General features: G+C 53.5%; 1 protein-coding gene across 1 annotated transcript in view; it reads right to left on the reverse strand.

Annotated features, from left to right (window-relative positions):
• The window catches only part of NDUFA10 (NADH:ubiquinone oxidoreductase subunit A10), a 51,404-nt gene that overhangs the window by 16,968 nt on the left and 15,339 nt on the right, over positions 1–19,097 (reverse strand). The window contains exons 7-9 of the mRNA XM_047846542.1: positions 17,796–17,850; positions 16,164–16,249; positions 7,765–7,873 (exon numbers count right to left, since the gene is read on the reverse strand). Coding sequence (XP_047702498.1) covers positions 7,765–7,873; positions 16,164–16,249; positions 17,796–17,850 — 250 coding nt within the window. The remainder of the gene's footprint in view (positions 1–7,764; positions 7,874–16,163; positions 16,250–17,795; positions 17,851–19,097) is intronic.

The raw sequence follows: 19,097 nt of genomic DNA on the forward strand, positions 1-19,097 counted from the left end.
ACAGATCTAAAACAGGAAAACGAAGGGACGGAGAGAACCAGGCAGTGTAGACAGATCTAAAACAGGTGCAGGTAGTGCAGTTACCTGGTATGTTCAAGAAATCAGGCAACAAAATGATTTCGGCAAATACCTTGAAATTAAAAAAATGGAAATTCTAGAGTCGAGAAGGACTACGATTAAAATTAAAAACACAAACAGGAAATGCAGGTTGAGAGGCAGGCTGGGAAGAGCTGAAAAGACTAGTAACTGGGGGGACGGACGAGAAGAACACACCCAGGCTCCGAGAGAAAACAGGGTGCGGCAAACAGAGAAGAGCGCGAGGGCATGGAACGTGCGGAAAAGGCCCACGGGGCCCACTGGGGCCCCAGAAGGGGGCAGACAGGGAGTGGGGCACAGGCCACGCCGAAGACGCACCAGCAGACCTTTTCCAGACAACGTTAGGAACCTCGAGCCAAGCAGAGACCAAAGTGGAGATGTGCGCGGCGGGGGCACCGGCGGGGGCTGGGGACGTCAGTGGTGACGGCGGCAGACAGGCATGGCAGGACACCGGTCACACACGACGGTCAGCTCGGGAAGCACAGAGACCGAAGCCGTGAGAGCCCAGCTCCTTGCTCCGTGAGGACCTACGAGTGGGGGGCGAGGAGGACAGACCCCGCGGGGCCGCTATGGGCCCAGAGTCGCTGGCACCCGGGACGGGAGGAGAGTGAAGCACAGGCATGCGGGCGAACACGGGGGTCCCGGGAGCCCCCCAGCCTGTGTCCCCTGCGGCACAGCCAAATAAGTGAGTGCACAGGGACAGGAGAAAGCACTCGCACACAGTGGAGCGCTAACCAGCACTGGAGGAAGAGTGACAGCATTAGCAGGTGACCATTTGGCAACCGTCAGGTTAGTAACTGAGCCGCGGAAATCGGCGGATGTTAGAGCCACCGGGTGAGAGTCTGATGACGAAATGGACGTTTATGAAGCTCCAAAGTACTTTCCCGGAAAACATTTATATAAGTTACAGGGAATAAGAGACTGACAGTGAACACATCATCTCCGCCAAGTGATCAAAGTCGACGTACGTGGGGAGGGGGCCCACGGGAACTGCGTCGTCTGAGAAGATGTGACGAATCCTGGGACGTCCCTACAAGAAGGCACACAACTGAAACCTGGTTCTGGGGAAACCAAACGGAGGGGCATGCAAAAACCGCCTGTCCCGTCACCTCAAAAAGTGTCCCAGAAAGCCTGAGGAACGGATCCGATTCACGCCCTAATCACACGCAGACCATGAGCCTGCACTGGGTCTTTCCGCTCGCAAGAGCGTCGCTCTCAGAGGCACAACGGTTACCCTCAAAGGGGTCTCTGCGTCAGAGGCGGAAAGACGCGAGCGCTCACCTCCTGGTGTGGAGAGCGGCACGCTGGTTGTGAAGGAGTACGTCCTCGTTTGCAAGAATTACACGCCAAAGCTACGGTTCTGTCCTTACAGCAGATTCCTGGGCCGCGCCCCCAGAAGCCCCGTCCAGTAGGCCCGGCGTGGGGCCTGAGAACCTGCATTCCTAAGGAGAGCTGGTGCGGGGACCACACTGGAAATCTCTGCACGAAGCGTCTGCAGCCAAGACGCCGTCGTGTGGAGCACGGGCACTGGTTCAGCGCGAGTTAGTTTTCTATTCCTGCTATTTCTGGAAGTTCAACACATCCCGAAATGAAAGAAGAGATAAAACGAAGATCAGAAAGACCATTTTAAACTCAGCGAGAGGACTTTCTGTCAGCCACGACTCTTCAGGCAGGACAAGGACACGGAGCGAGAGCACGGAGAGCGGGGCCCCGGGCAGACCCGCGGGAGCACCGGCCACAGAAAGCGGTGACCGGAGCGTCGCGGGGGCTGACGGTGCACCGACGAGCGGGCAGGCGGACAGAGGATGACAGCGGCATGAGAGCCACGGGCAAAGGGAGGAAAAGCCCCGGGGCCCCCGTCCCGGCCATGAGGTCTAGTTCACCGTGGACCCCACTGAGTCAAGGACACATACTTCGCCACCAGGCTGGCTACTAACAGCTAAGAGAACGAGAGCCAGGAAGCAAACAGAGGGAGGAAATGGAATGAAAACAAACAAAACCCTGAATCCGAAAGGAGGCAAGAAAGGAAAAAAATCAAAAGCAGGTGAGAAACACACAAAACCCCAAGTGAGAGGCGCCCCTCAGACACGGCAGCGGCACGAGACGCGAGCGGGTACACCTTCCGCGCACGGACCGCACGGGCTGAAGCACACGCGTCTCCAGGTGCGCGGCGCCATCGTGGATCCGCACAGAGAGCGACAAGCACACGACACGGGGGACGCGTGACGACACAGGCTCGGTGCGCGCGAGACACAACCCCACGCCCGACAGACGTGACGCCTCGCCAACAGGGGCACACTTCCACGCACCTCGCACGGCACACCAGCACGGAGGACGGCGACGCGAGTCCTGCCGTGACACGCGTCACCGCGGGATGCCAGCGGGACGCCGCGCACAGCACGGGGAAGGGGCACTCTCCTCCGGGACTGCGAAACGTCACCAGATTGACCAAATGCTGAGCCGAAAAGTAAGCCTCAGTCACATCCAAGGATCGGAATGATAAAAAGTATGTTTTGGATTACAGTGGAATTAAGCCAGAAATCAGGAACAAAAAGATAGTTAGAAAGATCCCAACTGCTTTGAAATGATCCAGTAGAACTCAAATGAGTTACTGGTGTACGCAGAAGTCAGATTAAAATCAGAAAACATTCTGAGTTAATGACAGGGAAAACCCAGCGCAGAGACTTAAGAGCTCAAATTAAGCCAGGTCTGGGGGGCAACATGTCCAGCCTTACACATACCTGTTCAAGAGCAAGACAGGCTGAAAAATCAATGATCCATCTGTTCATCATAAAAAGTTTGAGAGACAGCAAATAAAAGAGAAAAAAATCGGCGAACCAGACTGTATAACGGACGTTACCGAACAAACCGTTCCTTGGATCCTGAGCTCCTTCCAAGAGCAAAGGAGGAGAGAGACACCAGGACTGGCCACAGGGCTGAGGACGGGGATGGCGGTCACCCTCCAGCCCACTCGAGTTAAAAGCATAAAAGAGAACACTGTAAACAACTTCACACCAAGAAATTAGGAAATCTAAATGAAATGGGGGCCAATTCTGTGATAAATACAACTTCCAAAACCGAACCCAAGAAGGGACAAGATACTGAATATTCCGTGTCTATCAAAGCAACTGAAGCCAGAATCGGGAATCTTCCAACAGAGCTCCACCAGTCAACCCATCCACATGCTAAAGGAAGCCGTGACGTGCCCCTTCTGCAAACTCTTGCAGAGAACAAAAAGTGAAGGTGCCGCCTCAACTCCGTGTCATGTGTCAGTGTGACCCCGACAACACCTGAGGACGATCATCACAAGAAAACTACAATCTCTCAGGAACACAGGTACAAAAGTCCTAAATCAAGTACGCGAGTTGGGTTCAGCTCCAGATGAAGAGGTTAATACACACAAAAGGGGGACTGATTCCACCAGACCGAGATCTGTGTCCCACTAGAAAATCAACGGGTAAGATTGAGCTCATGAACAAAAAAAGGAGAAAAGCATCGTCTGGGGCAGACACAGGCGATCAGACTCGACACCCACACAGGACGGAAATTCAACTACTAGTCAAATGGAACTTCCTTCAGCTCCTAAGGGAGAATATCTACCGCTAACCCACAGCAGCATAACCCCTACTGGTGAATTACTGATGTCAGAAACATCAGCCACTGTCACAGCGCCTACTTGCCCATGAACCAGAGATCCGTGCAGCCCATCAAGGCAAGGGGAAACAGGTGGCATAAAGGTCAGAAAGAAGTGACACTGCCGTTACCTGCTGGCACGCATTTTCCTTTTTCTTTTCCCACGCTGGGACTTTTAAGTGTTGCCCACAACTGTCATTACAAAGGCTGGGGCCGCGGGTCAACCGGAAGCCTCCTTGCTTTGAGCAGCGTCTCACCACAGTGGTGAGCAAAGCCACTCAGGGGTCCCATCCACCGCAAGGACACCCCCCGCCCCATCCATGGCGTGGCAGAGGGGTCCGCCCATGCCCCACAGCGGGGCACTGCCCTGCCCACTCCCCACACGGACGACGAGAGTCTCCTGTGTTCTGGATGCCAGTCCTGCTTTGCTGGGATAATCCAGCTGTTTCTCACTTACACAAAGAAACGTACATAAAGCTACACCTTATTGTTTATTTTTATTTTTTAAGAGAGAGAGAAAGAGTGAACGCAAGTGCTAAAGGAGCAGAGGGAGAATCTTAAGCAGGCTCCACGCTCACGACCGTGACATCATGACCTGAGCCTAAATCAAGAGACGGACGCTCGACCGACGGAGCCACCCAGGCGCCCCAAAGCTACACTTTATTAGCAGACGTGTATCAACAGAAAAATTCCTACAGGCGCTACCAATCCCCACTTGTAAGAATAACTAACGGAATAAAACACATACTCAACGTACACTCCGTGAAAACGGTGACGCAGTTTGGTTTTCTGCTGCCCCCTCAACCCCTTGACCTCACTCTCTTCCTCTACCTGTGCTCACCACCCGTGAGCTCCACTAGCTCCGCGACTCCAAACGTCAACCACACGCTGACCACCCCTAAACGTGTACTTACAAGTCCCACTTACTTGCAAACCGCAAACTCACTGCACGTAACCTATTCAACATCTCTTCATGGGGATCGTAAGCATCTCAAACACCCCCAACGACAAATCCTTCATCCTTCACGGAAACCTGTGTCTCTCTTTTGCCAACATCCGCCAGTTCCAACTCAACTTCTAGTTCCTGAGGGCACCGACCTAGCGAACAGCTTACTTCTCTCTTTCCGATACAAAATTTCAACAGACTGTTGGTTCCACCCATAATAATGGCCACTTTTGGAACCCGTGCGAGGACCGCCCTGGTCTGAGCTAACGCTGCCTCTCCGTCTACCTTCCCGTTAAGCCTCCTAACCCGCCTCCCTGCTTCCGTCCATACCGCTACTCAATCTACTCTCAAATCCGACACCACCATATTCCCATTACAAAATATGCCATTTTCCTCCTGCACCTTCTTCCACGGGCCCAGGAGGCCTCTCTTTGGCCTCCCCCGTCTCTTTACCACTTCCCCCTCCCTGCCCCTGCTCCAGCCTCTGCACCGTGCTGGAAGCACTGAGCCTCACCTCTGCATCTGCCCGTCTCCCCTCCCGGGCCTTTCCCCCAGCACCCACCCCTGCTCCTCTCACCTCCTGCAGCTCTCCGCTCACAGGCCACCTTCTCAGTGTGGCCTCTGGGAGCAAGACCCAGGCTTTCCAGATCCAGCCGCCACCTGGCAAGGCTCTGCCCTGCCCTCTTCCGGGAACTCAGGTTTCTACACAGCACCTGCCACCATTTAACAAACTCCCAGTTTCACTTTCTAGGTCCTTCCACCCTGACGTCAGCTCCACGAGGGCAGGGGCTCTTGCCCATCCTGTGCACCGCGATGGTCCCCCGCACATACCCGGAAAGCACGCGGCGGACTGGATAACTGAACTGATGACCAAAGGCAGTGAACGTGCGGGAGGATGAGGTGAAAACGCCTGACGCCTATGGAACGTTAAGCCAGCAGAGCGCGGCACGGCCACGCAGCTCACCGGAGGCCCCTGCCCTGCTCCAGCCACAGCTGTGTGCCCAATCTGTTGCTTACGTTTAGAAAAACTGAATGCCCTTTGTCACAGTAAGTTTAAAGAGGAAACTGTATCGGTAATTCAAGCGGAAAGCCAGTACCACCCACCATAAACGAGAGAGCACAACAAGAAACTATAAAAAAGGGCTTATTGCTAAATTCTACCCACATATCAGTGACTGCAAAATCTCTGAGCCTGCGGCCCACTGCTTTCTTGTTTAAAAGTGAGGTCATCAGGGGGCAGCTGGGTGGCTCAGGCAATTAAGTGTCCGATTTTGGTTCAGGTCACCATCTCCCGGTTCGTGAGTTCGAGCCCGACGTCGGGCTCTGTGCCGACAGCTCAGAGCCTGGAGCTGCTTCTGAGTCTGTGTCCTCTCTCTCTCTGCCCTAACCCCACTAGCGCTTTGTTTCTCTCTCAAAAATAAAATAAAAACGTTAAAAAAAAATGAAAAAAAGTTTTTTTAAAGTGAGGTCATCAAAAGTAACAGAAATGTTACAGACATGTTATCAGTAATCAACACGCTCACACAATCAGATGAATTTTTTTAAAAATTTAAAAGGGCAAAACTTTCTCACTAGATAACTTAATACCCATCTGGTTTTAAATTTCCTGTGCGTGCACCCCCTTCAAGCCCACAACGCCAGTGGTATGGACCAGCACACGACACCCGGGAGACGGTGGACACCCTTGGGGCTCCAGTGGGGGACGAGGCTCCCTGGAAGCCAGAGGGAGCATGTCCCAGGGTCTGGCGGGGTCCCAGGCAAGGGGAGCCAGGGCGGGGCCGGAGGGGCGGGGCCGGAGGGGCAGGGCCAGAGGGGGCGGGGCCAGGTTTTGCATGCACACCTGCAGCTCTGGCAACACGGGAGAGGACCCAGGGAGATAGAGAGGAAGCCACGGTGCCAATCCGAGCACAGCGCCGGCTGCCTGGAAGGTGGGAGTCGTGAGGACACAGAACAAAAGGAGGCCGCCTGTGCCCTGGGCTCCGCAGGACCTGGAGAGCCATCAGCTGCAGAGCGGAGGCACCAGCAAGTACAGGCTCTCCCGCCTGTGCAAGAGCCACGACAGAGGCAGCAGGGAGGAGCCAGCCTGGCCCCCACGGCCCGCCAGAGCTACACGCACTTAGGTGCTACGACACTCAGAAGAGACGTGCAAACGTACTAAGCGTGGGCACTGCTGGGTGACAGCTGCGTGGGTTTACTGCGTACTTCCCCAAATCTCACTGAATAAACTCACTTTGAAAACAACCAAAAGTACTTAAAGAAAATACCAAGTATCCCAAGTAAGACAGTGAGCAACGGGATATACTCGGACACCCGATCGGTGCGTCAAGCAATGCGCTAGCATTCTAGAGATGCAGAAATACCTAAGATTTCAACTGAGCTAAATGCTGGCTGCTTAGCCTGAAGAGCTAATTTGAATACGATCATTTCACACATTTGCCAATAACAAACCCAGTGACAGTGGGTGTAGACACAATCCTGCTCTTATTCTCGATCCGATGTCAGGATCCCCAAGGGAAGCTCCCCTCACCCGCCGGCGTCTAGAACACAACTGGTTTAAGTGTCCTCTAGGTTCGTGGGATTTTGCCAACGATTCTCCAAACCGTTCTGAAAACAAGTGATTCACTACAAAGGTATGGAAAGCAGATAAGATCCCAAACCCAGTTGGAGCCCCCGAGCTCGGCCTCACGCCCGCCCCGCGGGCCTCCTGCACAAACACGCCTTCGTCCTCCGCGGACACGTGTCCCGTGAGGAGTGAGGTGGTACCCCAAGGGAAATCTGACACTGGAGAAACGTAGACAAGGGCTAAAGAGGAGACAACGTTTCCACATCAAGAGAAACTGCTGCCCAGGAAGGCCGCGTGCCACACGCGCTCCCTCCCTAGGGTGGCTCACTGCCCACGGCTGGGGCCGTCCGAGGAGCCTCACCAGCTTTGGACAGAGTGAGGAGGGGAGGAGAATTACTTCGAGGGAAGGGAAGCTCTTTCACTAAAACCAACACGCAAAAAAACCAACAAAAGCCACTCTCTGGAGAAGTGACCTTGGTACAGTCGTGGGGGCCCAGCAGCCAGCGCTCCTGGTTCAAAATCTCACCTCTGTGAATTTCTGGAAGATGCGGTCACTCTGGTGAGCTCCGATCGTGATTTCTGGGAGATAGATGGGAATGGTTGTGTAATTCAGCACCTCCAGCTTATTCTGAACCCTAGAAAATAAATAAGACAAACACAGATCACGCTAAACCGTAAAATAAAGACACAAGCCGTAAGGCTTTTCAAAACACCCATGTTACAAAATTCACACGTGCAAATAAACGCCGTTCATCCCAGCATTCCTCTGGGAGCCAACTTTCACCTCAGAGACCATGTGGTCTGTGTGCACCTGCTCTTCTGAAATGACCTTCAGAACCTGAGGGAGAGTCTTCCAAAAGGCTCAAAGGCCACAGAGGACGGCCTTTCGGGAATGGAGGAGGTGTGGGAGACACATAAAAGGAGCCACGGTGTGCTTTAGACACAGGAATGGCCCAGAGGAAAAAAACTAAGCCCAACGCCATCTGTAGCAGGGCCGTGCAGTGTGCCCTTGTTAAAAGCGTGCACAATTCGTGAATCCCGAAGGAAAGGCGGCAAGGGAGTCCAGTTCCCCCAAATTCACCACGCAGCGTCCTCCTTCTCTGCCTGAGAGACTCCAGGAGAGCAAGACCATGGGCAGGTCCGGAGCACGTGGTGGGGAGCCACACGCAGGACGCCAGGTGCACCCTTGCCTGTAAAGGTCTAACGCCCCTTGTTTCGCTATTTTATTTTGCAAAAACATTTACATTGTGTTTTAACTGCTTATTTCAAATTAAACTCAGTCTGAATATGACCACTGTCCTTGAAGGCGGAAAGCATTTTGAGGGCTTTTAGGAAGAAACACTTAAATAAAGTCTCCTTTCTGAAGGGCTCAAAACAAGGAAATAATTATTTTAAATGACCACTTTCCCATTAATGAGTTATAATGGCAGAAGACGTTTCTGTTCGTAATGGCCCAAATGGAAGTTCTTCAAATGCATCTGGCTTTCAGCTACTTTGTGATAAAGAGTCCGGGCTCATGTAAACCCAAGGCCTGGGCACCCTGGCACCCGGGGCACACTGCCACCGCCAGAACAACCCAATTCGAACCCCGAGCCCAGCGCCCCCAGGCCCTCCCCCGTGGAGGACCACACACCCCGAGAACCCGCGGCAGGTTGGACGTGGACGGTGGGAAAAGGCAGCGCCTGAGTGTCACCAGTACAAACTACAGACTAATAATGACTCAATGGCAAACATTACCCGAGGAGTCTTCCTAAGTGTATTTACGTGGACATCCACTGATCGTGTAAGTGGCCACAACAGACGTGCTCGGAGGAGAGCTATTTCTTACCTCTCCCAGAGAGCTGCTCACAGAACGTGTGGCCTTGTGAGCACGTGCAGATAACGCCCAAGTACACATCTCTTTATTTTTCACACAAGTGCAATTATTCTTACTTTTTATTTTACAAGGATAATTTTTAAAGTGACCTCACAATAAACAATTTACACTAAAAATGAAATCAGTATTTTTAAATGCTACCAGATATCAAGGTGGAGTTTGATTGGGTTTTCTCAGTAAGTTCCAAAAACCTGAAACATTCTGGAAACCCTGAAAGACCTTCCTGGCCCGGGAGCTGGTCCGCAGCACACAGAGCGACAGTGCCACCTAGGCTCCGTCGGGCCGAAGGAGAGCTTACACGAAAGCCCCCAAAACGGTGTCTCTTTGAGCAAACACGCTTCCCACTGGTTTGGAACATTAAAAAAAATACCCACTGCCGCTGTTCTCACTGAAACGTGGCTAAGCGCCTGTCCACTTGTCGCCGTGAGCTTAAAGGGGGCCCGTTACGAAGAGCCCACGGAGTCACGTCTCCACCAAACGCCAGGAGTCGTAACCTCCAATCAACCACAGATTCACTCCAGATGGAAGAGAAGTGAGGCACGGGAAACCTTTTATGACCCAGGGAGCAAAAAGCGGAGACAGAAAACATTCTGTTCACAAAGCACTTAGTCTAATTGAAGAGAATTCAAAAACTGGCTGAGGATAATATAACCTCTTAACATCATGAGCCAAAGTGCCCGAAGAAGCAAGAGCGTACCCGAGCCTGGTTTACAACACAAGATGCTATGCCACGTACTCTACAAGAGTGAGGCAGGAAAAGAGAGAAAAAATGAACCGTAGATAATGTTGTACGACTCGAACGGTTTCCCAATCAACAGAATGTCTACCCTTGCTCCTAAAACACGTCCAAAGGGTACTGGTTAGTCCCTCCCAAACCGCCAAGTTCTGTCCGAACGCTACACTTCTGATACCAAACTCATACCCCACAGTCTCTGTAACTGAAACTTCCTACCACAAGGACCTTCTCCTAGAGTCACAGGAAACAGAAGTCTCCATGAGGAAGCAAACTGGGGGGGCAGGAAGGCCCCGGCTCTGGGGAAGAAGCAGGGCCCTGCACACGTGGAGCCATGCCTGGTGACCAGGGTCTCGAGCATGGGAATGAAAGCAGCAGAGGCAGGCGCCGACAAGTTACGGACCACGCATATGAACACAGAATGCCATCAAGGTTGAAAAAGACAGCGGCGGTCCCTCGGCATAAGCACACACACACGTAATCGTACACCAGCATCCGTAACTGGCGTGCAACAAAAATGCTCTAAACCAGTAATTTGGTCAGGTTCTAAACAAAATGGGTGTAACTGGTTAAGTGGCATGTTTATGGTACTTAACTTAGAAAATTGGTCGTAATTTTCACTGGAGTCCCCCAAATTAAGAAATGAGGCTCAAGTGAAAATAAACAGTTACCGTGGCACACTGTGATGAGATATCCGGGCGTCAGGGGCAGGGGACAATAAACTGGGAGAAGAGGACAGGCCATTTTTAGTAAAATAAATGAAAGCAGTTAATTGAACGCTATCGTCTGTAAACTTCAAGGGAATTACTGAGTCCTTCTCTGCTCCAATAACAGCATAACTAAATAACCACTAAAATTACGGTCTTAAGACATCAATTTTGGACAGAGTCTAGAATCAAATTAACACACATTCCAGATAACGTTTAGACAATGGCACTGTGGGGGCGCCTGGGCGGCTCAGTCAGTTAAGCATCCGACTCTTGATTTTGGCTCAGGTCATGATCTCACGATTCAGGGGGTTGGTTAACTCCTGCGTCGGGCTCTGTGCTGACAGCGCGGAGCCCGCTTAGGATTCTCTTCCTGCCTCTCCCCTGCTCATTCTCTCAAAATAAGTAAGTGAAGTTAAAAAGAAAATGACACTGTTGTCAGTGGAACAAGTCAAAAGGCCCTAGCACATCACCAGCCACAGGGGGTGGGGACACCGGGACAGCCACCTTCCCTCACGTGGTATTTCACGTCTGTGTCCAGCAGTAGCTAACACTAAAAAGAATCACATAGAAATCCACAAGCTAGCACGTGGCTGTTACAGTGTGAAGTTAAGAGAAGGTACTCAGGGGTGGCGGGAAAAGGTGGCTACAGCCAGGCTCAGAAGAAGGCTAGGACTCGTAGATAATTACCGGGCCGGTGGGGGAGACCGCAGACTCAGGAAGAGGCAGAAGGACGTCAATAGGACTCTGAACTGATTCCCAGAAACTAAATGTGGATTCATGACAAGACACAGATAAGCCACTGAAGGATTCTGAGGAAAGGGAATGCAGGGTCACGGTGACATTTTCATGAAAATTAACCTGCTAGGCGTGTGCACACGGGACAAGCAGTGGGAAGAAATAACTAAGCACAGCATGAAGATCAAGAACGAAGGGGCAAACCGCCAAGGCAGCAGGAGTCACAAGAGAAAAGGGCAGGGAGAGAAACCACTGGAGACAGCGCAGACCCTAGCACGTCCCTTAGGGTACGGCGGGGGCGAGGCAGCCAGCCAGGAGAAGGAGGGTCCAAGCAGGGTGCCGGCTGCAGAGGTGCCGGCCCCACCGGGATCCAAGCCTGAGCCACCGGGCGGAGGGAAGGCAGCACGGTCTGTGCACGCGACCGCGGGCGGGGTCGCGTCAGCCCATCCACGCCCCGGTCGCCTCGGGGGGCGGGCCAGACCCCTGTACAGCGAGGAGGGCCCCACCAGGCAGGAGCGCGCTGGAATCGGAAAGCGCTTCCGGAACACCGTCCGGACACAGTCCTGACACCGTAACTGCGATTCAGGCTCACGCCTCGAGGCCTCAGACCTACACGGAGACACCAGGCAGCAGCTGAGAGAAAGGACACTGCGTTTCCAGCAAGGCCCCGAATGCCGTAGGAGGCAAGTGACCTCGTTGGGGTAAATGTACAAAAACACCTGAATATACAACCATCTCGACACAGAAACTCAACCGGAGTTTTCAAAACCAGAGACTGCAGTTTTTAGCTCCAGATAAAAGCTTGAAAGTCCCCACTCTCATCCACACAGCAAATTATCCCTGACAACCAACCACCCGCTCTGGAAGAAGAGCAACGGTGCGCCGGGAGGTGCTGGCGCGTGGCAACGGTGCCATCTGGGTGGTGGGGAGCAGAGGGGAGCACCCCGCCGAGGCCCCCGTCCCGCCTCCCCCCCCCCCCCGCCCCTGCACTCCTGTGGCCGCAGACCTGGTCACCCCTCACCGGCCCACAGACCCACAGGCAGAGAAGCCACGGGGATGTGGATGAACCGCCCGTTCTCCCTGACATCTCCAGAACATTCCATCCACACTGTGCTCACACTCGACCGGAGCACGAATCCAGACAGGAACGTTCCTGAGCACATAAAAGGCCTTCGCGGAATTCAGTGTGTTCTCAGACCACAAGTGCAGGCACAGCAGAGGGAGGCTGCCAGCACCAAGTGCACGCGGGACATCTGGAGTCGAGCGTCCAGGCCTCTGCCCCAGGAGACCAGGGAAAAGACGACCGAAGCCTTGAAGGAAGCAGAGTAAAAAAAGAATAATAAAGCCTAGAGCAGAAATCAGACTGAAAGCAGACAACAGAGAAATTCAAGAAAACAAAAGCTGGTTCTTTAAAAAGATCAATAAACGTGAAGAGAAAATTCACCAACGACAAACAGGCACCCGAAATACAAACTGTTTGAAGTTCAGGGTTCATAAAATGCAAAATAAAGCAACCACTTGTCTCTGGTGTCAAAATCACAAGTGTCTGCTGTCTGCTCGAACTACGTGGTCCGTCCGGGACCCTGGGGGATGGTCGAGCGTGCAGCCTGGCTCGCCTTTTCTGGAGAACGGTTCTGAGAGAGAGAGCTGCAAGCTGTGTTCACACGACCTCCCCTGGTCCCTCCGCCTTCACACCCGGTGTGGAACAGACACACGTGCAACGTGCTTGCTGACTACGAACAGGAAGGGATCAAAGCAACCCGAAAATCAAAATTAAAGAAACAATAAGTGGATTAGGGCAGCATCTCAGGAACTGACCGACTTTACTTGTAAACCCAGACAGTAAGTACTTCAGCCTCTGAGGGCTTCAAAGAGTTTCTGTAGCATAAACCAGTTTTCTCTCACGATCCTTTAAAAATGTAAGAACGATTCTTGGCAGCTGAGGGCTGGATTTGGTCCACAGGCCACAGCTTGCCAACCGCTGACTTGTATCTCCATCAAAGGGTTCAAACAGCATCCCCAAGCAGCCATCAAGAAATCAAATTTTTAAGTTTTCATTAAGAGAGGGACGTGCTACGGTGTTAAAATCTAGAATACAAAGACACATACGAGGTAACTTGTATTTAGAAACATGAGCTCACACATTTACAGCCTGCCGTCCGCGGTCAGGAATCACAGGTGATCCTGGACTTGGGCCTCCTCCCTCTCTATGGTGAGTGGTGTGGCTCCCACCCCTGACCCGCTGGGGCCGACGGTCACTTCCGTGTTCTTCACCTGCCTCATCACCCGAGTCAAAGTTCTCACCCCGACCCTCATTCACTTCTGTACTCTCCCGGCTCTCCTGCCCTCTCTCCCACTCACCCCCAGACCCCGACCCTGTTGGAATCCAGGGTCCTACAGCCCGGGGACGGCCACAGCAGCCGGGAAAGCCCTCTCTCCGCTCGGTGTCAGGGCCGCTGCCCCACCAGCCGCGCACAGTACGTTTCTCTCAGGTCCTCCCAACGGTCTTCCCCACACCGAGGCCGAGACATTTCCTCCCTCCTCAAACCTCCATTGTGTCCCCCCGCGCCCCGCACCCTCACTGGCACTCACGGCCGCCGGCCCACTTCCCATCTCACCATGAAGACGGGGCGGCCGGCAGAGAGCTTCCACAGGCCCAGGGCACATCCCCGCTCGCCCTGAGCCACGTGAGGAGCACGGACCGCCACGGAGCGCCAGGCCTCGCCTTCAGTGGCCACTCCCAGCTCTCCCCCGGGGAGCCTCCTTCCCTGTCCCTGTCGACCCCACCCCTACAACCACGGGATCTTTCCCATGAGCCGCTACTTTTTCCATCTGAAGCACAAAACAAGAAAAAACAAAACAAAAGCCATTAAAAGTTACCTTACTCGTAATACCTAAGTCAGTAGCTTCAAACGAGAAGTAATCCCACCTCGAGCACAGGATGAGAACAGCTGATGGCACCCTTCCACGTGTGCCGACGCTGGGCTGCATCCAGCTATCAGACAAAAGAAACCGCAACGCAGCAAACTACCCGGCACACACGGGAAGGTCTGGCGCTCGGAGCCCAGCTCCGCGGGAGCAAGTCCGATGGGCAGACTGGTCACCGGGGCAGGACGGGTGCTACGCGTGGGCTCAACACTGAGACCGGCGCTCCTCAAAACTGATGTGGCCCTGCCACTGTGTGTGCCCAGCATGCCACAGCACGGCCAGTGCTGAGCCCCCAGCATAGCTCGTCCTGGGGGACAAAACAGGGAAGTCGGTAACATGGGGTCCCCCCATCATGGAGGGCAGCCAGTGGCCCTCACAAGAAACTTCCACTTGCTGGGTTCAGATTTGCCTTCCCGCCCGAGACGTTTCTGTGAGAAGCCCAGTTCACGTGCACATGGAATCCCTTCTGCTGTCATAAACAGAGCATGCCTGGGAGCTCGGTTTCCAAACAGCGCCCCGAGGCCGGGGCACCGAACCCTATGCACCAAGGTACGATGGGATGTACACGGGCCTTCTGCCTGGAGGTCAGGCCTTGAGTAGTTGCTAGGGCAGAAGGCGCCAGTGCCCCAAAAACACTGGGCACTGATGTCCAATGGGCTTTGTGGGCAGAGATCCCGCCCACGTGTTACTGCCTTTCCCTCAACAAAGTAGCACCTTTGGCACATCCCTCATGGCAGGGAGGGAGCATCGAAAGCCGGGGCGTGGACGGCTCCAGACTGGCCATGGTTCTTCCTCACTGCCCAGCCGTGCACCTGCTAACTCCCTGTGACCCCAGCCGTTGAGTACAACTCCATACAGAGACTCCTGAGTCTTTCCAGTGAGTTTCCAAGTGTGCAGTCGGGCTTAGGGACCCTTAAAACACATGGTGTACTGGGTTGAATAGTGTCCCCCCCAAATTCATGTCCACTTGGAACCTGTGAGCGTGACCTTATTTGGAAAGAGCCTTTGCAGACATTAAGTTAACATGTGATCCCAGGGCACTGGCACGGATCCTCCTCCCGTGACTGGTGAACTGACAGGAAGAGAGAAATGTAGGCAAGACACAGACGCACAGGGAGGAACGTCACGTGAAGACAGAGGCAGGGTGGGAGTGACGCAGACACCTGCCCAGGAAAGCCCAGGATGGCCGGAGGCTACCAGAAGCTGAAGGGCGGGAAGGAGTCTTCCTAGAACCCGCAGAGGAGGGCGCCCTGGCAGCAACCTGGACTCTGGACTTCCGGGCTCCAGAACCGGGAGAAGCAGCCTCCGTTGTGTGCAGCGCCCCCAGTGGGTGGTGTCTCGCTACAGCAGCCCCAGGGCACTCACAGGGTCACCTGCACCAAGCGGCCCTGACCGAGGAACTCACGCCGTGGCACAGAAATGTGACAACGGCTCCACGCACGGGACATCTGCGGTCTTGACACAGCTGGCCTGACCTGAAGGGAGTGGTCCCCTGAGGACGCCAGGGCACCAGCAGGAGAAGGCCCTCTGCTGTGTGTCCGCGAGGGTCGGGCTGTCTGGCAAGCTGAGCGGTAGCGGGACGCACGGCCGCGTCCCCACCATCCTCTGCCTGGAGCTGGAGGACAAAGTGCCCACCGGAGATGAAAGCAAGACTGCTATTTGATTCTATTTCCTCTACACCTGGCTCAGGGCTCGGCACACGGAAGCGGCAAAGGATCTGCCGAGTTGATATTGGCAATCGATTAATTAACTGTCCGACTCGGGGACGGAAGAGCCTGTTTGAAGGGAAAAGGAAATACACCTCGTTCCTGGTGGCACAGTTAACATCTAACTTGAAACAGAACTCCTTCACGTTCTGTCAGTTTCTACCGCGGGCCGTGGACTATTCTCAAAGACCCAGCCCCGCGCCCCGTCTGGGTGGTCCCCAACGGCGTGGGACTCACAGCATCCGTAGGTGGTGAAGAGTCCGGTCATCCTGCTCCAGCCACGGCCCCTTGTCGTACTTGAGGTACTCGATGTCCTCCACCACCTACGACACAAACGATTCCAAGCCTGACGCAGAGGCCCATTTTGGAAATTTAAACGAGGTCACGTTTTAATACATTGCAAGCCACAAACACCTAGCAGGAAAAATCCCCATGGAAGTCAAAAAGAAAGGACGTTGGACAGACAGCCTTCGGTGAAGAAATGGGACTGAGCGCCGACCCTCAGTGTGCGCGCCCGGCCCGCTGACACGTGGGTGGCGCAGAAATGACACGTCGGGCCGGGAGACGAGGCGCGGGACAAAACAAGCCTCAAGACGGGGGAAACAGTGATCATGACAGACTCCCCCGCCCCAGGGACTTCGTTCTAGAAGACGAGACCTGGCCACTGGAAGCAACAAAAGAACAAGAAAATTAATGCATTTCCTGAAGAGATCCAACAATCTGTGTTCCCAGCCTCCACACCCTCAGTCTGTACTCTGATCTCCCAGAGGGGCGACCTTTTCAGATGCACTTTTCCCCAAAACACGCCACACCCGGGGTCCTCTCTTGAGTCTCAGGAATTTGGGTACTTCCAATTATAAACTGAAAGCATGGCACGATCTTAGGAGCAAATGCAACCTTCTGCTCGGACACGTGGCATCTGATGGGTCCGTCCAGGCATAAAACCACCTACGACAAACACACCCGCCTCCCAGGGACAAAAGTCAACAGAACTCAGGCAGTCCAAGCGGGTGAGCCATGTGCAGTCCTTGGAGCTGGCCCGGAGCTGCACTCGGATGCGGCCCCGGGCCCTAAGGGAGCGTCCCCCTCTCCGTGGACAAGACCTCACTCCGTAACCCTCTCCTCCTCTCATGCCCAGAGCCGACCGGGCCCGTTGCCTCTGCAGCGGTCAACTCCACGGTACTGTCTGATGTCACCACCTGTACCTCAGCCCCCGACCATAAAACCTGTTCTTCCAGAATTTTTGTACCTTTTGTTTTGCCTTTTAGTATTTTATGATTAACTTCTAAAACATGGGACCTTCTTTTTGCCTAATGGATGATCGACTGCTTCAACACCATTTAAGAAGTAATAATTTTCTTCTACGTCATGTTTTGTTTTCCCTTAAGGCACTGCCTTTGCCAAAGTCTCACATGCACGCGCACACGCAACTGCTTCTCTACTCTCGGCTCTGCTCCATTTAGCCATTTATCAATTCTTGTGTTAACGCCACATGGCTTTCATTACCATCATTTTGTAATATGTTTTTGTTATTTGGGAAGGCAAATGTTCCTGCATTATTTTTTTCCACTGTTTTTGGTTATTACTCATCAAGTTCTCATTGCACTGAGATTGACTCGAATTTTACAAAATGCACTTACTGATATATTTTCTACAATTTTAAGATCCTAGAAACTAAGTTATTCAAATAAAAATCAAAATCTCATGACAAGGGGAGTGAGATACGCTGGCTCAGTACCTCTTTTAAAAACCTTATGAAATATAGACATTTCTAAGACTGGTGGCAGCTGAACTGATTATCTGATTTATAAGAACCCTACACATGAAACAAATTTAAGAATAACCACAAACTTTCGGCCGATTGCTTACCTTTTCCGCATCTTGAGCCTCCCTTGCACTATACTGTAAAACCTCACACTTCTCACTGCAAGAAAAAACAAGATGGAATTCAACGTAAATTTTCCAAGCTTACGTTAATGCACAAACGAATACGTTAAAAACTATCACCACAAACACTGAAACCTCCCATTCTTTGAACAGGGTAGGGTGATACGCTGGGCACGTGCTGGCTCACGTGGTCTGAACGGCTAAGGAGGACCCACTAGCAGCAGAAACGTGCTCTAGGCTGGACAGCGGGTGCGTCTCCTGACTTCCCTTCTGACGATCTTACCCCCACCCCACAGGCGCCAGGACCAGTGGCGAAGGGGGACGGGGTCCATGGGTCACCTCCACGGGTTTCGCTACAGGACAGGACGAAGGCACCTGGGGCCTCACTGAGGCGTGGGCACAGAGAGTGGCCATGTGGTGGAGGAGGAAGGACAGGTTACTTGAGCTGCTAGAATCTAGGAGACAAACCGGCCCTCCGGATAACCTTTATCAGCCCAGGCCCGCAGCAGGGCAGAGCAGCTCACTACCCCGGTCCCTGGCCTGAGTCTGGACACTGGAAAGTCACAACTGGATCCCAGACGGGGACAGCGCCATTTCCAGCACTTCTGCCTATCCCCCCGCCACGTTGACTGCCACCTGGACGGCCAGCTGCCCAGCCAGGAGACGACTGGACCGCCACAAGCCACAGATGGGAAGTCTGCCCCCACCGCCACCTCCAGACCAGCCAGTGGGAGACCTGACGCCCCAACCCCGGCCGGAGGCCAGCAAGGCCGCCCAGACCAGAGGTCCACTGGACGGCCCGTCACCACAGGAATGCCTCACCCCCATCCAGCAAAGGGGACAGCAGGATGTCAAGGACAGACTGCTACTTCCCAAGGATCATCTGTACAGCGTAAACGAGGCCATTCTCTCTTTCGACGTCTACACCACAGCACCCTCCCGCTGACAGAGAGTCCAAGAACGTACGAGCTACGCTCAAACTGAAATCCACGTGCGACCCTCCACAACGGCATCAAACGTCGCCAACTGCTGGCCACCTTCGACAGGTCACCGGTGTAATGAGCAGAGTTAGTGCAGGGAAGGCGTCTGTATTCGTATCGTTACTGTGGACTCACATTCATTCCAAGTGTAAGAAAAAACTCCCCAAGCACTGAAATTGCAGGTAAGCCTGCATGGCGCACTCCAAGACGTCCTCCAACGAGGTAAGTGTTTCTTGCTGCTACGAGGTCACTGCGTTTCCTGTGGCCTGTGAAGGCCTGTGAAGGGAGGCTGAACGAGGAGGGT

This window comes from Prionailurus viverrinus, unplaced genomic scaffold (assembly GCF_022837055.1).
Source record: "Prionailurus viverrinus isolate Anna unplaced genomic scaffold, UM_Priviv_1.0 scaffold_39, whole genome shotgun sequence".
Taxonomy (NCBI): domain Eukaryota; kingdom Metazoa; phylum Chordata; class Mammalia; order Carnivora; family Felidae; genus Prionailurus; species Prionailurus viverrinus.